The 20,365-nt window shown below is 35.1% G+C and overlaps 1 protein-coding gene across 14 annotated transcripts in view; it reads right to left on the bottom strand.

Moving 5' to 3' along the window:
• ARB2A (ARB2 cotranscriptional regulator A) overlaps positions 1 to 20,365 on the bottom strand; it is a 483,138-nt gene that overhangs the window by 408,989 nt on the left and 53,784 nt on the right. For 4 of the 14 annotated variants that reach the window (XM_004375027.2, XM_012555172.2, XM_023730110.1 and 1 more), the window contains 2 exons: positions 7,800 to 7,901; positions 4,469 to 4,569 (listed from right to left, as the gene is read on the bottom strand). In XM_004375027.2, the coding sequence (XP_004375084.1) occupies positions 4,469 to 4,569; positions 7,800 to 7,869 (171 nt within the window). In that variant the 5' untranslated portion in view covers positions 7,870 to 7,901. Of the gene's footprint in view, positions 1 to 4,468; positions 4,570 to 6,105; positions 6,185 to 7,799; positions 7,902 to 10,031; positions 10,161 to 17,048; positions 17,087 to 20,365 lie in introns of those variants that run through there. The other 10 variants (XM_023730112.1, XM_023730114.1, XM_023730109.1 and 7 more) reach the window with 9 other exon arrangements.

A 20,365-nucleotide genomic window follows, 5' to 3' on the forward strand; every position in this document is an offset into this window, starting at 1 on the left:
TCGGAAGAAAGACCTGGCAACTTATTCTAAAAAATTAGCCAATGAAAACCTTGTGGGTCACAGTAGAACACTGTTCAACTCACTTGCTTTGGACGTGTCATCAGGAGGAATCAATCACAAAGGAGGACACTGTCTTTGGTGAAGTAGAGGCCCAGAAAAAAGGAGACTCTCAGTGAAATGAAATGGAACAATAAGCCTCAATGATGGACTTGGACATGCCAGCAATCAGGAGGATGACACAGGATTGGCCAATGTTTCATTTTGTTGTATATAAGGTCACCATGAGTCAGAGCTGACTTGACAGCAGCTATCTATCAATCTATTTACCACTTAACATGATGGCCTTTCTAGTCTTTCTCATTAATTGTGTCTACCAGGACCATTATTCAACTCCAATACACACAAACACACTATAACAAAAGACTTCTATTTTGAAATTACCTTTTTACACCACTCTTTCACCTCCTTAAATTAATAGTATATTTGTAAATTTTGAGAAGTTATCCAAACTTATTAAGAGCTATATGTTTTTCAAGCTATCTGTGGATAGTATAAAAATTCATATGTATTAGCAAAAGCATTTGTTTCACTATAAAAATGTAAACTATGTGAGTGTAAAGAATATTCTTTTGTGCAGTTATAGCACTCTATTCTAAAAACAAACTGATATCTCAGTTTATTTTACTTACATAATAAGTTTAATTTACATAGAAATGATAGAGCATTTCAGGAGCAAATCTTAAAAACAATTTCTGCTGACTGACTGCTATAATAATCTCCTTAAGAGAAAAATAAACATAAACCAAAACAGCCGTTGTGAAATATATATAGTAGGTCTCAGCTGAAGACAAAACTTGATATTTAGTAGGAAAACACTAAAAAAACTGAAGGGGCTTTGGTTTAGAATGTTGGCTGAAGGAAAACTGTTTCCTTAAAACTTTGATATTTAAGGCAGGCTCCCAGGCAGTAACTCAAATCTGTACTATTTTCTAAATCCTATCCTATGACCACTGCTGAGGAGAAAGAAACCAAATTCTTTTCAGTGCTTGTATGTCCAGCACTTGGAGGGATGTTTTCCACAGGTTCTTGTTTAATGGGACTAGAGATCATTTTGGTAACCTCAAGTACTAAGTTATTTCCAAAATTTAACTTCAAAGATTTATTTGTTTTTTAGGAACTACACATAGCTACGTAAGAACTTACATTTTCTGAATTATAGTGACAAAAGTCTGGAGTTTGACTATGAAGGTTAAAAAATTTCCAACAGAATATACCACATCTACAATCTCTTTTTTATTTTCTTAACCAACTAGAAGAGATCTGTATTTGTGCCCATTCCAAAGAAAGGAGATCCAACAGAACGTGGAAATTATCGAACAATAACATTCATATCACACACAAGTAAAATTTTGCTTAAGATAATTCAAAAAATAGTTGCATCAGTACATCTACAAGGAACTGCCAGAAATTCAAGCTGTATTCAGAAGAGGAAGTGGAATGAGGGGTTATCACTGCTGATGTCAGATGGCTCTTGGCTGAAAGCAGAAAATACTAGAAAGATGTTTACCTGTGTTTTGTTGACTATGCAAAGGCATTTGTGTGGATCACAACAACTTATGGACAACATTGTGAAGAACAGGAATTCAGAACACTTAATTGTGCTCATGCAGAACCTGTCATTCTGACTGCAAGAGGCAGTCACTCAAATAGAACAATGGGATACTGCATGGTTTAAAATCAGGAAAGGTGTGCACCAGGGTTGTATCCTATCACCATACTTATTCAGTCTGTATGCTGAGCACATAATCCGAGAAGGCGGACTATACAAAAAAGACCACGGCATCAGGACTGGAGGAAGACTCATTAACAACATGCGACATGCGAATAGCACAACCTTGCTTGCTGAACGCAAAGAGGACTTGAAGCACTTACTGAGGAAGACTAAAGCTTCAGTTTGGATTACATCTCAATATAAAGAAAACAAAAATCCTCACAACTGGACCAATAAGCAACATCACAATAAAAGCAGAAAATACTGAAGTTGTCAAAGATCCAATACTTGGATCCACAATCAACACCCATGGAAGCAGCAGTCAAGAAATCAAAGATGCACTGCATTGGGAAAATCTGCTGCAAAAGACTTCTTCAAAGTGTTAAAAAGCAAAGGTATCACTTGGAGGACTAAGATGTGCCCGACCCAAGCCAGGGTATTTTCAATTGCCTCATATGAATGCAAAAGCTGGACAATGAATAAAGAAGACCGAAGAAGAATTTGTGCCTTGGAATTATGGTGTTGGCCAAGAATACTGAATATACCACAGACTGCCAAAAGAACAGAGAAATCTGTCTTGGAAAAAGCACAGCCAGAATGCTCCCTAGAAGAGAGGATGACAAGACTTTGTCTCATCTACTTTGGACATGTTATCAAGAGGGACCAGTTCCTGGAAAAGGAGATCATGCTTGGTAAAGTAGAAGGTCAGTGAAAAAGAGAAAGACCATCAACAAGATGGATTGACACAGTGGCTGCAACAATGGGCTCAAACATAGCAACAATTGTGAGGATGGCGCAGGACTGGGCAGTGTTTCACTCTGTTGTATACAGGGTGACTATGAGTCAGAACTGACTCTACAGCACCTAACAATATAACAACATAATCTTATCAAGTAATTTTGACCAACAAAACCTTAAGATTCTGAAACTTCTAGAACTTCAGAGTGAACTGAAATAAAATTAATAAACTGTTTAGCTTTAGAAAGAGGAAAAATATCATTAACATAACATTTTCCTTTCCTTCAATAAGAAAATGTCTTTAAATTGCTGACATTAAGAAATTCTCTAAAATGCAAAGATGAATCTATACTAAGCAGTTTATACACTTATATCACACTCATTCATTTACTGCACAGATATTTATTAATGATCTCAAAACACAGACTGGTTGGATTTTGGTAAAGAAGATGTTGGAGAATACAGGTTGAGGATAAAAAAGATGCAGATGCCAGAAAGGATAATGTATATCTGGAGGACATTAACCTGTTCAAGTGAGCTGGTGTACATGGTTTATGGAAAACAGTAAAAGATAGGTCCCATTTAAAAACAAACAAATGTAACTGAAATATTACCAGTTTGCAACATATAATTAAGTGGAAATGGGTAAACTTTTTTTTAATGTGCAACAAATTATTCAGGGCACTGAACATACTAAAGTTATAAATGTTGGAGAATACTGTCAAGAACTATGCAGGGTCTGAGATTTTTCCCTCTTTGCAAACTAACAAGTTAGCTTCCCACAGTTTCTTGGATAGTGACAGAAGACAGGAGACCCCTGGGTCAGAGACAAAAGGACTTTACTGCTCAGGGTACTACAGGCAGCATGAACATCATGCTCTCATCCATTCCTTGTGCCCTCAAGTCCCCTGAATGTTGAGCAGCCCAGAGGAATGCTGAGCATTCACTGAGGTCATATCATAGCTGAGGAATTTCAAACTTAGAAAATCCCATCTTAGAAGGAAACAGCTAGCACTCCTGTCCATCTTTTGCCACAGTGTGAGAGAGAAATTATCTTCACTAACTTGGGTGGCAAACAAATCTGCTCTCTGACCTGGAGGGAGGTACTATCTGTACCTCCAAGGCTATTTCCTATATGAATACCCTCAAAAAGATAGTTTGGAACAAAAGCTGACAATGCCTTTGCTCAGAGACACACAGAAATACAAAAGATCCATGTAGAATATCTCCCACAAGCATAAACTAAGTTTCATATATTCTTTATGCTATCATTTAACCTAGCAATCCATTTTGTCTACGTTATTAACGAGCCAGAAAGGAATATAAGAATTTCAGCTTTTCCTTGGAAAAACAGAGTATCTGTCTAGTTATCACACTAAACAAATATGTGTCTATGTATTTTATTTTAAAAAAGACGTAATATGACAAAGAATGAGTAAAAAACTTGGCTTTAACAAAACACTCACCTAAATGACAAATAACATTTTCAAAGGTTCCTACAACAGTACCATGTGAGGTACCTAATGTTTATAAAATCTAATTCCTTATCAAGTCAAAGGTAAGTAGATTAGATCCAACTTATGAGCCCAAACATCAATCTTCTTATAGAGAAGCACTTAAAAACAATACTTATACCTTCTGGCACAGTGGAAGATTCAACCTTTTAAAAACATTTTTAAAAAATTAAAATTTGTCATGAATTTGTTTTCCTATGTAACAACTCACTACAAAATATTAAGTCCATGGAAATGATATATTTGCACAAAAACATAAAACTTTTATACTGAGAATACTAAAAATACCACTAAAAATATCAAATAGAAGAAGGCAAAATGCTTTTTTTAAATCCCTTTTTGTAGATAGAGTACACGAACTGCTTCACCTTCAAAACCTTTTTTTCTGAGTAATTAGAATTAGAACGAACTAGATTAAAGGAATATATGGAGTATAGGAACATACCTCTCCTAGAGCCTCATATCTTTTCTGGTTCCACCTGTGCAAGTCTTCCCGGTAGTTAAAAACAAATGGCTCCCCAGTTTTTGTGTGTCTTAACTGCCCCTCTAGAAGATAAACAAGCAATACTGTTATGACCCAGAGTACATTTATAATAATACTGAAAGTACAACAAATAATTTCTGATAGAAGTTTAAAATAACTCAGAAATTTCATTTTTTCACATTAGATTTTTTTATCAAGTATCAATATGATACAAATATATAAATAGTATAAAAGAATGGTCCCCAAGTATTGAAAAGTGATGCTTTTAATCTTTATCTCTCCAATCTAATGCAAATTAACAATATTTGAGGGTCTTCTATGTATAAGGATCTACTGCCATAAGCATGGTGCCAGACCTCAAGAAACTTACAGGCTACCTCAAAAGACAAAGCATAAGTATTAAAAAGTTAAGCAACTTTCTAGGAAGTTAAACAAACAAGAATGAAGTAAGTTAATAATCTAAAAACTGCAATAGGCCAACTCATGTACACAATAAAATCTAGAATGAGTTTGGGAAAATGATGGATTCCTATGGACTAGAGCAGGCTCAGAAGGTTTCAGTGAGATTTCTCAACTAGTCCTTGAAATAAGGCGAGGATTTCAAATGGAAATTGGAGCAGTGAATTAACACACAGGTGCTGAATGTCAAATCAGACTTACTCAAATCAGAGATCTTTACTAATAATGACTAAGCTTTAGTAATAACTTCAAGGGTACAAACAATCAGGAGGCATAGGCAAAGCAGAAAGAGGTCTGAGACATCCCAGACATTTCCCCAGGTCCTTCCCTCTCATAATGGATACAAGTTCTCTGGTGCAGAATACATGAGGTTTCTAAGTGAGGTATTGGGGTTTACCTCACACAGTGGTGAGCACTGTGGTTACAAAATATCTCCATTTTATATGCCAGAGAGTTAAACTGCTATTGGGATATTCTTAAGAGAAATATGCCTCATATAGTCACAGATTATAGGCTTCTTTATCATAAGCAATGCTAAACCAGGGCCATCCTGCTCATGTAAGGACCTCTCCTCATAGCAAATATTAGTCTGCAGCTACTAAAAGTTTAATTATCAACAGTTTACAAAGAGAATAGACCAGGCCACCTGTCTTCTTTCTTCCCCCAGGAGTATTCCCTTGGTCATCAGGAGCGAAATACACCATATGCCAACGGTTTTAACCCTTCCTCTCGCCCAGACAACATAAACAAAATTGTGAAAAGTGGACAGCAAGTTCAAATAACAGTGAACAACGCAGTTTGACAAAAACAAAGAGATTATTAAATCAAACAGTGTAATTAAAATTGGAAGGCAGATTGGGATCAATTAGTAGAAGGCCCTGAATGACAAGCTACTGGGTTTGGACTTCATCCTAAAGGCAGTGAAGCACAAGAAAGGGTTTGGAGGCAGAAGAGGGACATGATCAAGCATGATCAAAAGTAGTATTCTCTTTTCATCCAATGAGAAAGTGCAGGAGTAAAGAAGAAAACCGGAACGGAAAGTTATAGCACTGAAGCGGACTCAGGAAATACATTATGTAAGAGTTATGTCATTATAAACTTGAAAAATAAGTCCTTGAAGATAATAAGTTAACACTGACCTTTTAGGGATTTATTATTGAGACCCAGTTTCCTTTTTCTCAAATCCTCACTTCTTTGAAAATACATTAACCATTAACCCTGCATTGAAAGGTGAACTGTATTACGCTAAAAATAAGACCCTTAAAAGTGACATTCTCCCATCAAAATGCAAGCATCTTGCCTAATGCTGTTAGTTTGTATCTATGCAACAGAACATCCAGGATATTTAAAAAAATAAATGGTAGGTGTGCAAGGGTGCATATACATGTGAGTAAGTGTGTGCATGAAAGGGCACACGTGCATGCAAGGGTGTATGTGTATACAAAAGTGTTTGAGTGCAGGGGATGTGCATGCAAAGGTGTACAAACACGTGCAAAGGTGTGTGTGTGCGAATGCATCTTATGAGAAAAAGGAGAGAGAAAAGTATTCTGCTGTTTCGGTTTTTACTCACTTTCACAAATGTTCAAGGAAGAGGAAAAGTTAGATAAAAGTATTCTGCTGTTTTGGTTTTTACTCACTTTAACAAATGTTCAAGGAAGAGGAAAAGTTAGACTTCAGTGAAAACTGAGGTCTTCTACCTATAAGGAAACCCTGGTGGCGTACTAGTTAAGAGCTATGGCTGCTAACCAAAAGGTCAGCAGTTCGAATCCATCAAGCGCTCCTTGGAAACCCTACGGGGCAGTTCTACTCTGTTCTGTAGGGTTGCTATGAGTCAGAACTGACTTGATGGCAACGGGTTCTACATATAAAGCAAATGTTCTATGATTAACCCGCGCTACCAACACCCTCCACACTCCTCCATCTGTGTTTCAAAAGAAAAGAATCTAGTGAACACTTCAAAGGAACAGAAGCAATGTTAGTAATAGTGCTCATCTGATTCCATTAATTGAAATACAAATAAAATTTTTAAAAATATTATTATGTATATTGCAGCATAAAATATCCTTTATAAAAAAGGCATGAAAATTAATATCAGACCAAAAAAATCAAAGTTTCTAATATCTCCACTTTAAAACTCACTAACATTCTTAGACACAGGGACTCACTATAAGTTCTAACATCTATAACTGACTTTGTAAAGTGATATCCACTAACACGACAATGACAGATCACCAATTCTGTTGATGCAGAGCAACAAACAGAAAGCTACAACTGAAATGCTAAATAGCCTGTAGTAACACTACTCTTAAGTATAACAGTATGTTATTAATCCAATGAATCAAATTCTTTGTTCCAGAAACATCCTTGCAATCTGTGATATGTTCTTCCAAACCCCAAGTGCAAAGCTTATTTTATTCAGAACTTCACAACTTAATAAATTTTTAAACAAGGATGTTGCCTTAAAAAATCAAGGTATTATTATGCTTTAAAATACTGTCACAGCTAATTATTGTCAATCACTTCGTTTTAAATAACATGCGAAACAATAGCATCTTTCTATATAATTTAATTAGCAGATCTAATTTGATACTAGGAAGCTGAACACTCAAGGTTGCAAAACATAAGCTGAATCAAATACGTGCCCATCAGTTTATGTGACTTGTCAACTATGGGAAAACTGCAATCTGGTTCTTTCACTTGACTGAAGAATTTCACCATGCAAGGATAAGTCATTATTTTTCAAAAGAAATACATAAAACATTCTCGCTGGCCATTAAAGGTAGCAAATAGTATCTGTTCTAGGACTCTCTTAGCACTGTCATATACTACTTACTTTCATTAAAAGCATATTCAAATCCTTCCAGGGTATCAGGAAAATCAAGAGGTGGTTCATCTTTTTTCATAAGTTCATCCAAATCTATCCTAGATAATAAATCTAAAAAAGAAATAATATGAAATTTAATTATAATAATTTTCATAGTTAATAACAAAGGTTATATTTTAAATTATTTTGAAGTGTTCTTTTGCTCTAAAAGCTTAATTTTTATGTGTTTCCTTAACTGATAATGCTATTAAATTTTGAAGTTCACAAAATGCTATATTCTGACCAAGCACAATACCAAGATAACATTTTCAAAATCATAATTCTCAAAACAATCACAACTCAGATCCTATGTACCACTATTCTAAATTAACTTCTTCCCTTCAAAATAGACAGCTATTAATCTGTACCTTATTAACCTCAATCCAGAGCCCTGGTGGCACAGTGGTTAAGGCGCTCAGCTGTTAACCAAAAGGCCAGGGGTTTGAACCCACCAGCTGCTCTGTGGGAGAAAGATGTGGCAGTCTACTTCTGTAAAGCCTTGGAAACTCTATGGGGCAGTTCTACTCTGTCCTCTAGGGTCGTTAAAAAGAGTCTGAATTGACTTGATGGCAGTGGGTTTTGGGTAATATCAATCTATAGTTTTAAAAGTTTTAGAAATTAATATGATATTTAAAAGGTCACAAAACCTTATATATAAATGATACTACTGTTTATGAATGTTATAAATCTAAATAATAGTTATTATTGCATATTACTCTGTTTTCAGGAGGAAAATTATAATATTACAATAACACAAAATAACTGGAGAAAGCTGATTAACACAAAGCAGTTTCTATTCTTCACATCATATGATTCTATGCAATTAAAAAATCTGTCAAGTATTTTTTTTAGCAAGTATTTTATTTTGGAATAATTTTAGATTTACAGAAGAGTTGAAAGATCGTACAGAACCTTCCTATATGCCTCTTCTCATCAAGCTCCCCCTACTGTTAACATCTTATATTCCCAGAGCACATTTGTCAAAACTAAAAAACCAACTCCGGTACACTGCTATTAACTAAAGCCTAGCCATTATTCAGATTTCGCCAGTTTTTCTATTAATGTCATTTTTCTGATCCGGGATCCCATCTTGGAGATCACACTGTATGTAGTTCTCATGTCTCTCCAGTCTCCTCTGGTCTGTAAGAGTCCTCAGAATTTCCTTCTATGAGCTTGACAGTTCTGAGGAGCTCTGGTCAGGCATTTTGTAGACTAACCCTCAATTTTAGGTTTATCTGATGTTTTCCTCATGATTAAAGTAGGGTTATGAGTTTTGGGATAAAATACCACCAAGGTGAACTGCCCTTCTCATCATATCACATCAGGGAGATCATGATATCCACATAACATCACCGGTGATGTTAACTTTCACCACTTGGTTAAAGTAGACTTCTCCACTATAAAGTTACTATTTTTCCCTTTCCATAATCTGGTTTTTGGAAGTGACTAAACCTGGTGCACTCTCAAAGGAGAGGGAAGGAATTAGCTTCTACCTCCTGGAGTGGAGATTCTACAAACGTTATTCAAAATTCTTCTGCAAGGAATATTTGTCTCTCCTCTTCCATTTATGTATTTATGAAATCATTTATTTATATCAATGTGGATGCGTGGATATTTATTATGTACTTTGGACTACAATCCAATAATAGTACATTATTTATTTTGTTGCTCAAATTGTTCCAGTTTTGGCCACTGGAAGCTCTTTCAGTTGGCTCCTGCGTCCCTTTGACATCCCCTCATCTTTTTGTTTTTTCGAGCACTTGTGAATCAGAATCAACTTCACGGCAACGGGTTTGGTTTGTTGTTGTTGTTGTTGTTTTACTTTCTGTTACTACAAGATGCTCCAGGTGCATTTTGTACTTTCGCTGCCCTGGCCCTAGAATCAGTCTTCCAACAAGTATTTAATGTATTTTTTAGGTTCCATTTAGAAGATGAGGCAAAAATTCTCACTGCCTGTCATCATAAAGCTATATCTAAAATCATTAAAAGCAAGAAAAAAAAAACCCAAATTTATACTTTTAAAAAAAAGATATGAAGTCATTAAAACTTCAAGACAGTTGAATCCATATAATGTAAATATGCATACAGCAAGAAAAAAAGTTCAGGTTTTGAGTTTTTTTCATTCTAATTTTTCCTGATGAGAAATAGCTTCTAGGACATATTATAGGCAAACAGTCCCTTTCCTACAATAAAAAAAAGTACCTCAGAAGCAACACTTTATTTCTGTCTCTCACTCACAGAGTTGCAACAAATTCATCTGTATGGCACACCAAAATATACTAGAGAAGAAAGTATTTCGTGTATCTACAGTCTTTAGTCTCTAGCTTCTCTCTGTAAAACATAAAGATAAGCCATCAAAAACTTCCCCCTAAAAATGACTGTTCAATAATTACTAAGTCAACTTCTTCAAACTGCTACATCAAGAATTTAGATACAGGAAAGAATTCACTGCTTCTAGGGAGGAAAGAGGCTCATGTTGGTTGAACGTTTTTGTTTTGTTTTTTTCTCTTAAAATGAAAGAGTAAAGAACAAAAAATGAATGGTATGGGGAAGGTAAATGGATGGCTTATTATTATTATTCAATTTTAAAATAAAATAAGCAATCTTACTAAACACATAAACCTCAAGTCACAACAATATACTATCTGTAATATAAAATAATGGCTGTAAACTCTCTAGTAAAACAGAAATGTCACATAATATCCATACTGGGCTAAAACGGGGACGTATGCTGACAATTTACAGAGTTTTAGTAAAGTTCTGAATATCATGTAAATCTTCGCAAAACAAAGACAGGAAAAAGTTTTAATAACAAAATTGGCTTGTAGTGGCTGAAAGATGCTTACTTCTCTTCTTCCAATTAATTACATTCCAGGGTAGTATAAGATTGTCTCACTCCACACTCATTTTCCATAGTTCAAAACTTAAAAACCTTTAACCAGACACACAAATATCATCGAAAATCTAAGCAGACAGGTCATGTCTAACAGCCATTTTCTCTTCCTATCAGTTCAGATGACAAAATACCACCATATATCTATATACCACTTTGGGAGACTTCAAAGAACTTTCACATACTTTACCTCATTTGATCATTACAACCTTATGAAACAGTAACAAGTATCATCTTCACTGTCTTTCAGACAATGAAATGAGCTCAAAGAGGTAAAATGCCTTGTTCAAAATTACAGCTTAATAGCAACTAGGATTAAAAAAATAAACATTTCCCAATTCCAAACTCAGTGTTCTTTCAAAACCCACTCTTATATGCCATATCAACCCTATACTATTCTGTCCCTCTCTTCCCCCTTATAAAGAGTAAACAGTTATAAATACAAAAATGTGCTTTTGCTTTCCTCAAAATGTTCCTCTGAATTATAAAATGAGCAATTAAGTGAAAGGGCGTTCCTCAAACTTCTCCTCTGTCAACTAGAAAACCTGATAGAGATATCGTTATTTCATTAGCATTGAGAAAACACATAGAAATAGTCAAAGAAATTATTTTCCTGCTTTGTAAAAGGAAAGCAATACTATATACTAGCATTTTACACAGAGGTTAGGATCCAAAGTCAGTGGATTAGGCAAAAATCAGATATAATAATAAAAATTTCCATTGAAAATCTCTTCAATTACCTATAAAATACAATACAGTTGAATCCATATAATGTAAACATGCATCAGATCTGACACCACTGTTTTTCTAAAAGATACCTCCTCCTATAATTAAGTGACTCAGCAACTAGAATTCTAAACCTCAACTAAGGATATGCAAGAACTATATAAAATGCCATCTGACATCTTTTTATTTATTAATATTTTATTAGCTAAATGGGTATTTAAAACATTACTGCAATTCTGTTTCTGGCCATGATAGGGTAACACAGACTGGATTTGTTTCATTCTCCTTACTTAAACAACTAGAAAATAGGCCAATATATGTGACAACTGTTATCAACACTGGACAACAGGCAGCCAGGACTGTTCACTTACAGAAAGAAAATAAACAAGATAAACTCTTTGACTGCCGTAACTTACTGCCTGTACCGTTTAGGGCATAGCAGGAAGGAGGAACCCAAACAGACCATGAGGGTCTTGCTGAGTTGAGGAGACAGAGATCAGAGTTTGAGTAAACCAGCGTGGCTAGATTTAAGAGCAGAGGATCAGAGCAGAGGAAACTGCTGAGAAAGAGAACGCTGAGCAAAGCTGCAGACGAATTCTCTCATGTCTTTGGCTGAACACTGATCCATGCATACAAGAGAAAACATTATCCAAGGGCAGGGAAAGTAGTAAACCGAACAATTTCTGACATACCCACACAGCTGTAATTTGTGTTCCCATCAGCCAGAGGCGAAAAAGCTTGTAATATATGAGACATCAGGTAGAGTCTTCAATAGGATCGCTTTAGTAGTAGGGCTGACTTAGCCCTAAATAAAAAGCTACTCTAGACCTGCCATTTCAAAAATTAAAAGTGAGCTTCAAAGCAGTGAAAACTAGCACAAATAACATAAATGAATGCCAGAACAAAGTCCAACATTCTTTGAAAGAACACCAAAAACAAAACAAAACCAAAAACATTTATCACCAAATTATTCTTTAAAGGAACACCACAAAATCCAGCACCCAACAATGTGAAACTGACAATGTCTTGCATCCATACAGAAACCCTGGTGGTGTAGCAGTTAAGTGCTACAGCTATTAACCAAAAGGTCAGCAGTTCGAATCCACCAAGCACTTCTTGGAAACGCTATGAGGGCAATTCTACTCTGTCCTATGGGGTCGCTATGAGTCAGAATCGACTCGACGGCAACGGATTTGGTTTGGTTCAACAGGAGCATCCGTACAAAATTACCAGGCATACAAAGAAGCAGAAAAATATAATCCATAAGCAAGGAGAAAAATCAATCAATAGAAACAGATCAAGAAATGCTAAAGATATGGAGTTAGCAGGAAAGGATGTTAAACATCTATTTCAATATGGTCCATATGTTCAAAAAAGTAGAAAAAATATGAACATAGTGAAGTGAAAAACAGAAGATGCATTTCAAACTTCTATACGTGAAAGTACAATATCTAAAATAAAAAATATAATTTAAGGCATTAACAGCAAACGAGATTATAAAAGATGAGATCAGTAAGCTCTTTGAAAATAGCAATAGAAGTACCTAAAATATAGCGAAATAAAGTGCAGAGGGAAAAAACACTAAAAAATAGAGCATCACTGACCTGTGACACAATGTCAAGTGGCCTAACAGATTGTAAGTGGAGTCCCAGAAAAGGAAACTAGTATTGGGGACAAGAGGGAGTGGGGAGAAAAATAATATTTTTTTTTAAATGGATAAAAACTTTTAACACCACATCCAAGCAGAATAAACATTACCAAAAAAACACAAAAAGATATACCACAATTAAATTGCTGAAAACAAGTGAAGCAGCTAGAGAGAAAGCATATTATATACACAGGAACAAAGAATGAAAGAAAGCTTCTCAGAATTATGCAAGCCAGAAGAAAATGGATCAACTCTTTCAATTACTAAAAGGGGGGGGGGGGGGGGGAGCCTATCAACCCAGAATTTTACACCAAGCAAAAGTATCTTTCAAAAAAGAAGGAGAAATAGATTTTTTCAGACACACAAAAACTGAGCGAATTCATCACCAGTAAACCTGCAGCACAAAAACTGATAAGCACTTCCGACAGAAGGCAAATGATAATCAGTCAGAAATACTGATCTACACAAAGAAATGAAGAGTGTTACAAAAGAAAAATATATGAATAAAGACATTTATTTCTTATTGTTAAATCTGTTTAACAGGTAATGATGAAACAGGGGCTATCACTACAGAGTCTGCAATCCTTAAAAGAAAAATGAGGAAATACACCAACAGCTGTACATATAAATTAAACAAATGGCTCAAGATCTTGAAAACTACAGACTACCAAAACTCATCCAACATAAAATAGACAATATGAATAGTTCTATGACTATAAAAGAAACTGACTTTGTAATTTAAAACCTTCCTCCAAAAAATCTCCATGCCAATAACATTTCACTGGAGACTTCTAACAAATATTTGACACAGAACTAGCACCAATACTACCTAATATTTTCCAGAAAATAAAAGAGGTGAGAATACTTCCCAACTCATCTCAGGAGACCAATATTACCTGATACCAAAACCAGACAAAGATAGTACATTAGAAAAAAAATTAATAATAAAAAAAAGATGACTCTGTCATGAACCTGGATGTAAAAATTCTCAACAAAATATTAACAAACCCAGCAATATATTAAAAAAATTATACACCACAATGAAGTGGGATTTATTTCAGGTACGCAAAGCTGGCTCAATGTTGTTGTTGTTGTTGCATGCCGTCGAGTCGATTACGATTCATAGCAACCCTATAGGACAGAGTAGAACTGCCCCATAGGGTTTCCAAGGAGTGACTGATGGATTCAAACTGTAAACCTTTTGATTAGCAGCCTGAGCTCTTAACTACTTTGCCACCAGAACTCCATTTCAATATTTAAAAAAAGGACAAACAATGCAATCAACCATATGAAAGAAGAAAAATCACAATCATATCAATTGATGCAAAAAAGTATTGACAAAATTAAACACCCATTCATGATTTTAAAAAAAAAACTCTCAGTAAACAAGGAATAGAGGGGAACGTCCTCAACTTGATAAAAGAGCATCTACAAAGAAAACCTACAGCTACTATCATACTTAATAGTGAAAAACAATGCTTTCTTCCTAAGTTCGGAAACAAGGAAACAATGTCCATTTTTACCATCCTTACTCAACACAGTACTGTCCTAGACAGCAGAAAGAGTAGTCCAAAGGACTAATGGACCACAACTACCACAGCTTCCACCAGACTGAGTCCAGCACAACTAGATGGAGCCTGGCTACCATCACCAGCTGCTCTGACAGGGATCACAATAGAGGGTCCCGGACAGAGCTGGAGAAAAATGTAGAACAAAACTCTAACTCACAAAAAAGAAGACCAGACTTACCGGTCTGACAGAGACTGGACAAAGCCCAAGAGTATGGCCCCCAGACACCCTTATAGCTCAGTAATGAAGTCACTCCTGAAGTTAATCCTTCAGCCAAAGATTAGACAGGTCCATAAAACAAAACGAGACTAAACAGGCACACCAATCCCAGAAGCAAGGAAGAGAAGGCAAAAGGGGACAGGAAAAATGGTAATGCGGAACACAGGTCAAGAAGGGGAGAGTGCTGACATGCTGTAGGTTTGGCAACCGATGTCACAAAACAATATGTGTATTAATTGTTTAATGAGAAACTTGTCTGCTCTGTAAACCTTCATCTAAAATACAATTAAAAAAAAAAAAAAGCAGTACTGTCCTAGCCAGCGAAACAAAGCAAGAAAATAAAGGACATACAGATTGGAAGGGAAAACAATAAAACTGTCCAATTTGCAGATGACATTTTTGTCTGCCTAGAAAACTTCAAGGAATATACAAAATAAAAAAAAAAAAAAAAAAAACTCCCATCACAAAACAAAACAGAAGAAAAAAATCTCCTAGAACTAACAAGTGAGTTCAGCAAGGTTGCAGGATACAATATCAACACTCAAAATTTATCACATTTTCGTAAGCCTATTTTCACAAGCACATTTTCATAAACATATGGAAAACCAAAATTAAAAACACGACATTATTTGCAATCACGCCAAACAAATGAAGTACTTAGGTATAAATCTACTAACATGTGTATAGGACTTAACATGCTGAAAAATACAAAACACTAATGAAAGAAATTTTTAAAAAAAAAAGCTCTAAATTAATGAGTGACACTGTGTTCTGGATTTGAAGCCTCCATATAGTAAAGATGTCAATTCTTCCCAAATTAATTATGGGTTTAATACAATTATCAAAATCCCAGTAAAAAGTACAGAAGAGTTTATTCTAAAATTTTATATGGAAGGGCAAAGGACTTCAAACAGCTAAAACAATTTTGAAAAAGAATAAAGCGGGAGGAATCACTCTACTAAACGTTTGTTAGCTGCTGTTGAATTGACTCTGACTCATGGCGACCCCGTAGGCAACAGAACAAAACGCTGGCCAGTCTAATGCCATCTTTTCAATTATTGGTATGCTCGAGTCTATTGCTGCGATCAATGTATATTCTGAGTGCCTTCCAAACTAGGGGGTTCATCTTCCAGCACTATATAGAAAAATATTCTGTTGTGATCCACAGGGTTTTCCTTGGCTAATTTTCAGAAGTAGATTACCAGGCCTTTCTTAAACCTGCCCACCATGGGTGATCCTCCTGGTATTTGAAATACCAGTGGCATAGCTTCCAGCATCATAACAACACACAAGCTTCCACAATTCACAAACTGACAGATGGGTAGTGGCACTGTAGCTACCCAATAGCTACAGTAATCAAGATATCGTGGTATTGGTGGAGAAACAGACACATAGATCAATGAAACAAAATAGAGCACTCAAAAATAGGCACATGCAAATATGTCCAACTGATTTTTCACAAAGTGTGTAAAAGCAATTCAACAAAAGATAGCCTTTCACAAATGGTCCTGATGCAACTGGACATCAACAGGCAAAATATGAATCTCATCCTAAGTCTCATAACTTACATAAAAATTAACTCAAAATGGATCGTTAATTTAAATGTAAAACATTAAAGTATAAAATATTTGGAAAAAATGTACAAGGAAATCATCAGGACCTAGGGCTAAGCAGAGAGGTCTTAGACAAGATACCAAAAGCATGATCCATAAAAGAAAAAAAAAAAAGATAAATTACATTTTATCAGAATTAAAACCTTTTGCCACATGAAAGATCCTGTTACCAGGGTAAAAGACAAGTTAGAGACTTGGAGAAAATATTTGCAAAGCACATATCCAACGAGGATTTGTATCTAGAATATATAAAGAACTCTAAGACTCTATAGTAAAAACAAATAATCCATTTAGAAGACGGGCAAAAGATATAGCTATTTCACCAAAGAGGAGATAGCGATGATAAATAAGCACATGAAAAGATGTTCAACATTATTGAGATATCACTACATACCTAATAGAATGGTTAAAATAAAAAATAGTGATAACACCAAATGCTGGTGAGAATATAGAGCAAATGAATCTCTCATAATGCCTGATGAAATGTAAAATGGTACAGCCGCTCTGGAAAATAGTTTGATAGTATCTGATAAAAATAAAAATGCACTTACCATATGACCCAGCAATCGCATTCTTGAGCATTTAACCTAAAGATATGAAAACTTATGTTCACACAAAAACTTGTATACAAACGCTCACAGCATCTTTATCTGTAATAGCCAAACACTGGAAACAACTCAAACGTTCTTCAACAGGTGAATGGTTAAACAAACTGATCGTTGTCATCGTTAGGTGCCACCCTGTTGGCTCTGACTCACAGCAAAAGTATGTATAACAGAATGAAACACTGTCTGATCCTGCATCACCCTCACAATAGTAGGTATGTTTGGGCCATTATTGCAGTTGCTGTGACAATTCATCTTGCTGAAGGTCTTCCTCTTTCTCACTGACCCTCTACTTTACCAAGCATGATACATGTACCAAACTGATATATCTATACAATGAAATAGTACTCATCATTAAAATGGAACAAATTATTAATACATGTAACCTGGATGAATCTCAAGGTATCATGTTTATTGAAAAAATTTAATCTCAAAAAGGTTTTGTCTTGTCAGAGGGTTCTGGACAGAGCTGGAGAAGGATGTAGAACAAAATTCTAATTCACCAAAAAAAAGACCAGATTTACTGGCCTAAAGGAGACTGGAGAAACCCCGAGAGTATGGCACCCAGGCACCCTTTTAGCTCAGTGGTTAACTCACTTCCGAGGTTCACCATTCAGCCGGCAAGTGGACAGCCCCATAAAACCAAATGGGACTAATGAGACACAGCAGTCCAGGAACAAGCGCTAGAAGGCAGAAGGGGACAGGAAAGCTGGTGATAGGGAACCCAAGGTTGAGTAAGGACAGTGTTGATGTGTTGTGAGGTTGTTAACCACCGTCATAGGGCAACATGTGTACTAACTGTTTAATGAGAAACTATTTTGATCTGTAAACCTTCATCTAAAGTGAGAATAGCAGCACAATTGGAAGAGCGTAGTCGATGTCACTGAACTGTGCATGTAGAAATTTGAAATGATGTATCTTTGGCTATGTATATTTTCAACAAAAAAAAAAAAGGTCGAGAAGGGAGAGGGTTGACATGTTGTGGGGTTGTTAACCAATGTCATAAAACAGTATGTTTATGTGTACTACTGTTTAATGAGAAACTGTTCTGTAAACCTTCACCTGAAGTACAATTAAAAAAAAAAAAGAAAGAAAGAAATAGTCAATTAAAAAAAAAAAAGGTTGTCTTGAAATGACGATATTATAGAGATGAAAAACAGATTAGTGATTGCTAGGAGTAGTACACATGAGTTCCTGTATACCAAGTACTTCTGTACCTTAACTGTGGTCATGGTTACACAAATCAATACACGGGATCAAACTGAATAGAATTACACACACATACAAAAATAAGTGCATGTAAAAACTGAATAAGGACTGCAGTCTAGTTAACAGTACTGCATCAATTTAAATTTCCTAGATTTTATATTTTACCACAGTATTTTAAGATGTCACCATTAGGGGAATTTAGGTGAAAGGGAATCTAGGTGAAGGCTTCACAGAATTCTATGTACTATTTTTGCAACTTCCCATGAGTCTATATTTATTTGAAAATAAAAAGAAAAAAAAAGTAGTGGAATATATAGCAAAAATAATAGCTTAATGTGAAGTTTTTAACAAATGTAAAAGTAAAATGTATGGCAACAAAGCACAAGTGAAGGGAAGGGGGATTTAAGTATACTGTTGGGAGGTTATTGAACTATATGTGAAATAGCGTTTTTATCATTTGAAGGTAGATTGTAATTCATCAAAGATGTAGATTGTGAATCCTAGGGAAACCATAAAAAATATAAAACAAAAGGATATAGTTGATAAGCAAATTGTGAAGAGAAAATACAAAAATTTTTTAAAAATTGTCAAAACCCATAAAACTGTACAATACAGAGTAAGCCCTAATGTAAACTATGAACTTTAGTTAATAATAATGTATCGATATTGATTCATATTGTAACAAATGAATCACACTAATGCAAAATGGTAATAATATGGAAAACTGGGGGGGAGCGTGGGAAGATATCTGAGAACTCTATACTATCTGCTTCCATTTTTTTTGAAAATCTGAAACTGCTCTAAAATATAAAGTCTACGAATTAAAAAAAAAAATAACCCAAAAGAAAGCAGGAAAACAGGAAGAACAGAATGAAGAACAGACAGAACAGCTAAAACAAATATTAACGTGTTCAAACTATCTTCAACAATGTAGAAAACTACAAAAATATAAATGGTCTAAACCCTCCAAGTAAAAGGCAGAAACTGTCGGTTTGGCTTAAAAACCAAGACTCAATTATATGACAGCTACAATATAAAGATACAAAAAAAGTTGAGAAGACTGAAAAACATGTAAACACTGAAAATTAAATCTGAAGTAGCTATATTAATATCCAAGAAAGTACACTTCAGAAAGAAAAGGAATAATATCAGGGGTAAAAAGGGAAATTTAATGATATAAGGGTCAATGCATTGAGAGGACATAACAACACTAAATGTGTAATTACCAAATAATAGAGCTTTAAAAAAAATTGAGAGCAAAAACTGACTGAACTGGAAAGAAAAATAAAACCACAATTATAATAGGCAATTTCAACACTCTCTTCACAGTAATTGAAAGAGGAAATATACAGAAAATAGGTAAGGGCATAAAAGATTTGAAAAACTTTTATCAAATCAACCTAATTGACATTTATAGAATATCCCACCAAAAAACAGCAATTGACACATTTTTGAAGTGCACATGAAACATTCACTAACATAGATCATATTCTGGACCATAAAACAAATCTCAATAAATTTAAAAGGGCTGAAGTCACACAAGGTACTTCCATAACCACAATGGAATTAGCCTAGACATCAATGATAAAAAACTATCTTGAAAATCCCCAAGTATAAGAAACAAAATAACACACTTCTTTAAAAGCCATGGATCAAAGAGGAAATAGAAAGGGAAATAAGTAAATACCTTGAACTGAGTGAAAATTAAATCACAACATACCAAAATTTGTGGAATGCAGCTAAAGCTGTGTTTGGTGGAAAATTTATAACATTAAATGCTTACATCAGAAAGCAAGGAATGTCTCAAATGATCTAAGCTTTAACCTTTTCTTTTTTTGTTTTAATTGTTGTAATTAAATGAAGTTTACATTTCAAGTTAGTCCCCCATACAGATTTCTTTTTTTTACATACATTGTTATGAGACCCCAACCGCTCACCCCATTCTGTGACGGCACACTCCTCCCCTCCACCCGATTCCCCGTGAACATTCAACCAGCTCCTACCTCTCTCTGCCTTCCCATCTCACCTCTGGACAGAAGCTGCCCCTTTGGTCT

This window comes from Trichechus manatus, unplaced genomic scaffold (assembly GCF_000243295.1).
Source record: "Trichechus manatus latirostris isolate Lorelei unplaced genomic scaffold, TriManLat1.0 scaffold00032, whole genome shotgun sequence".
NCBI lineage: Eukaryota > Metazoa > Chordata > Mammalia > Sirenia > Trichechidae > Trichechus > Trichechus manatus.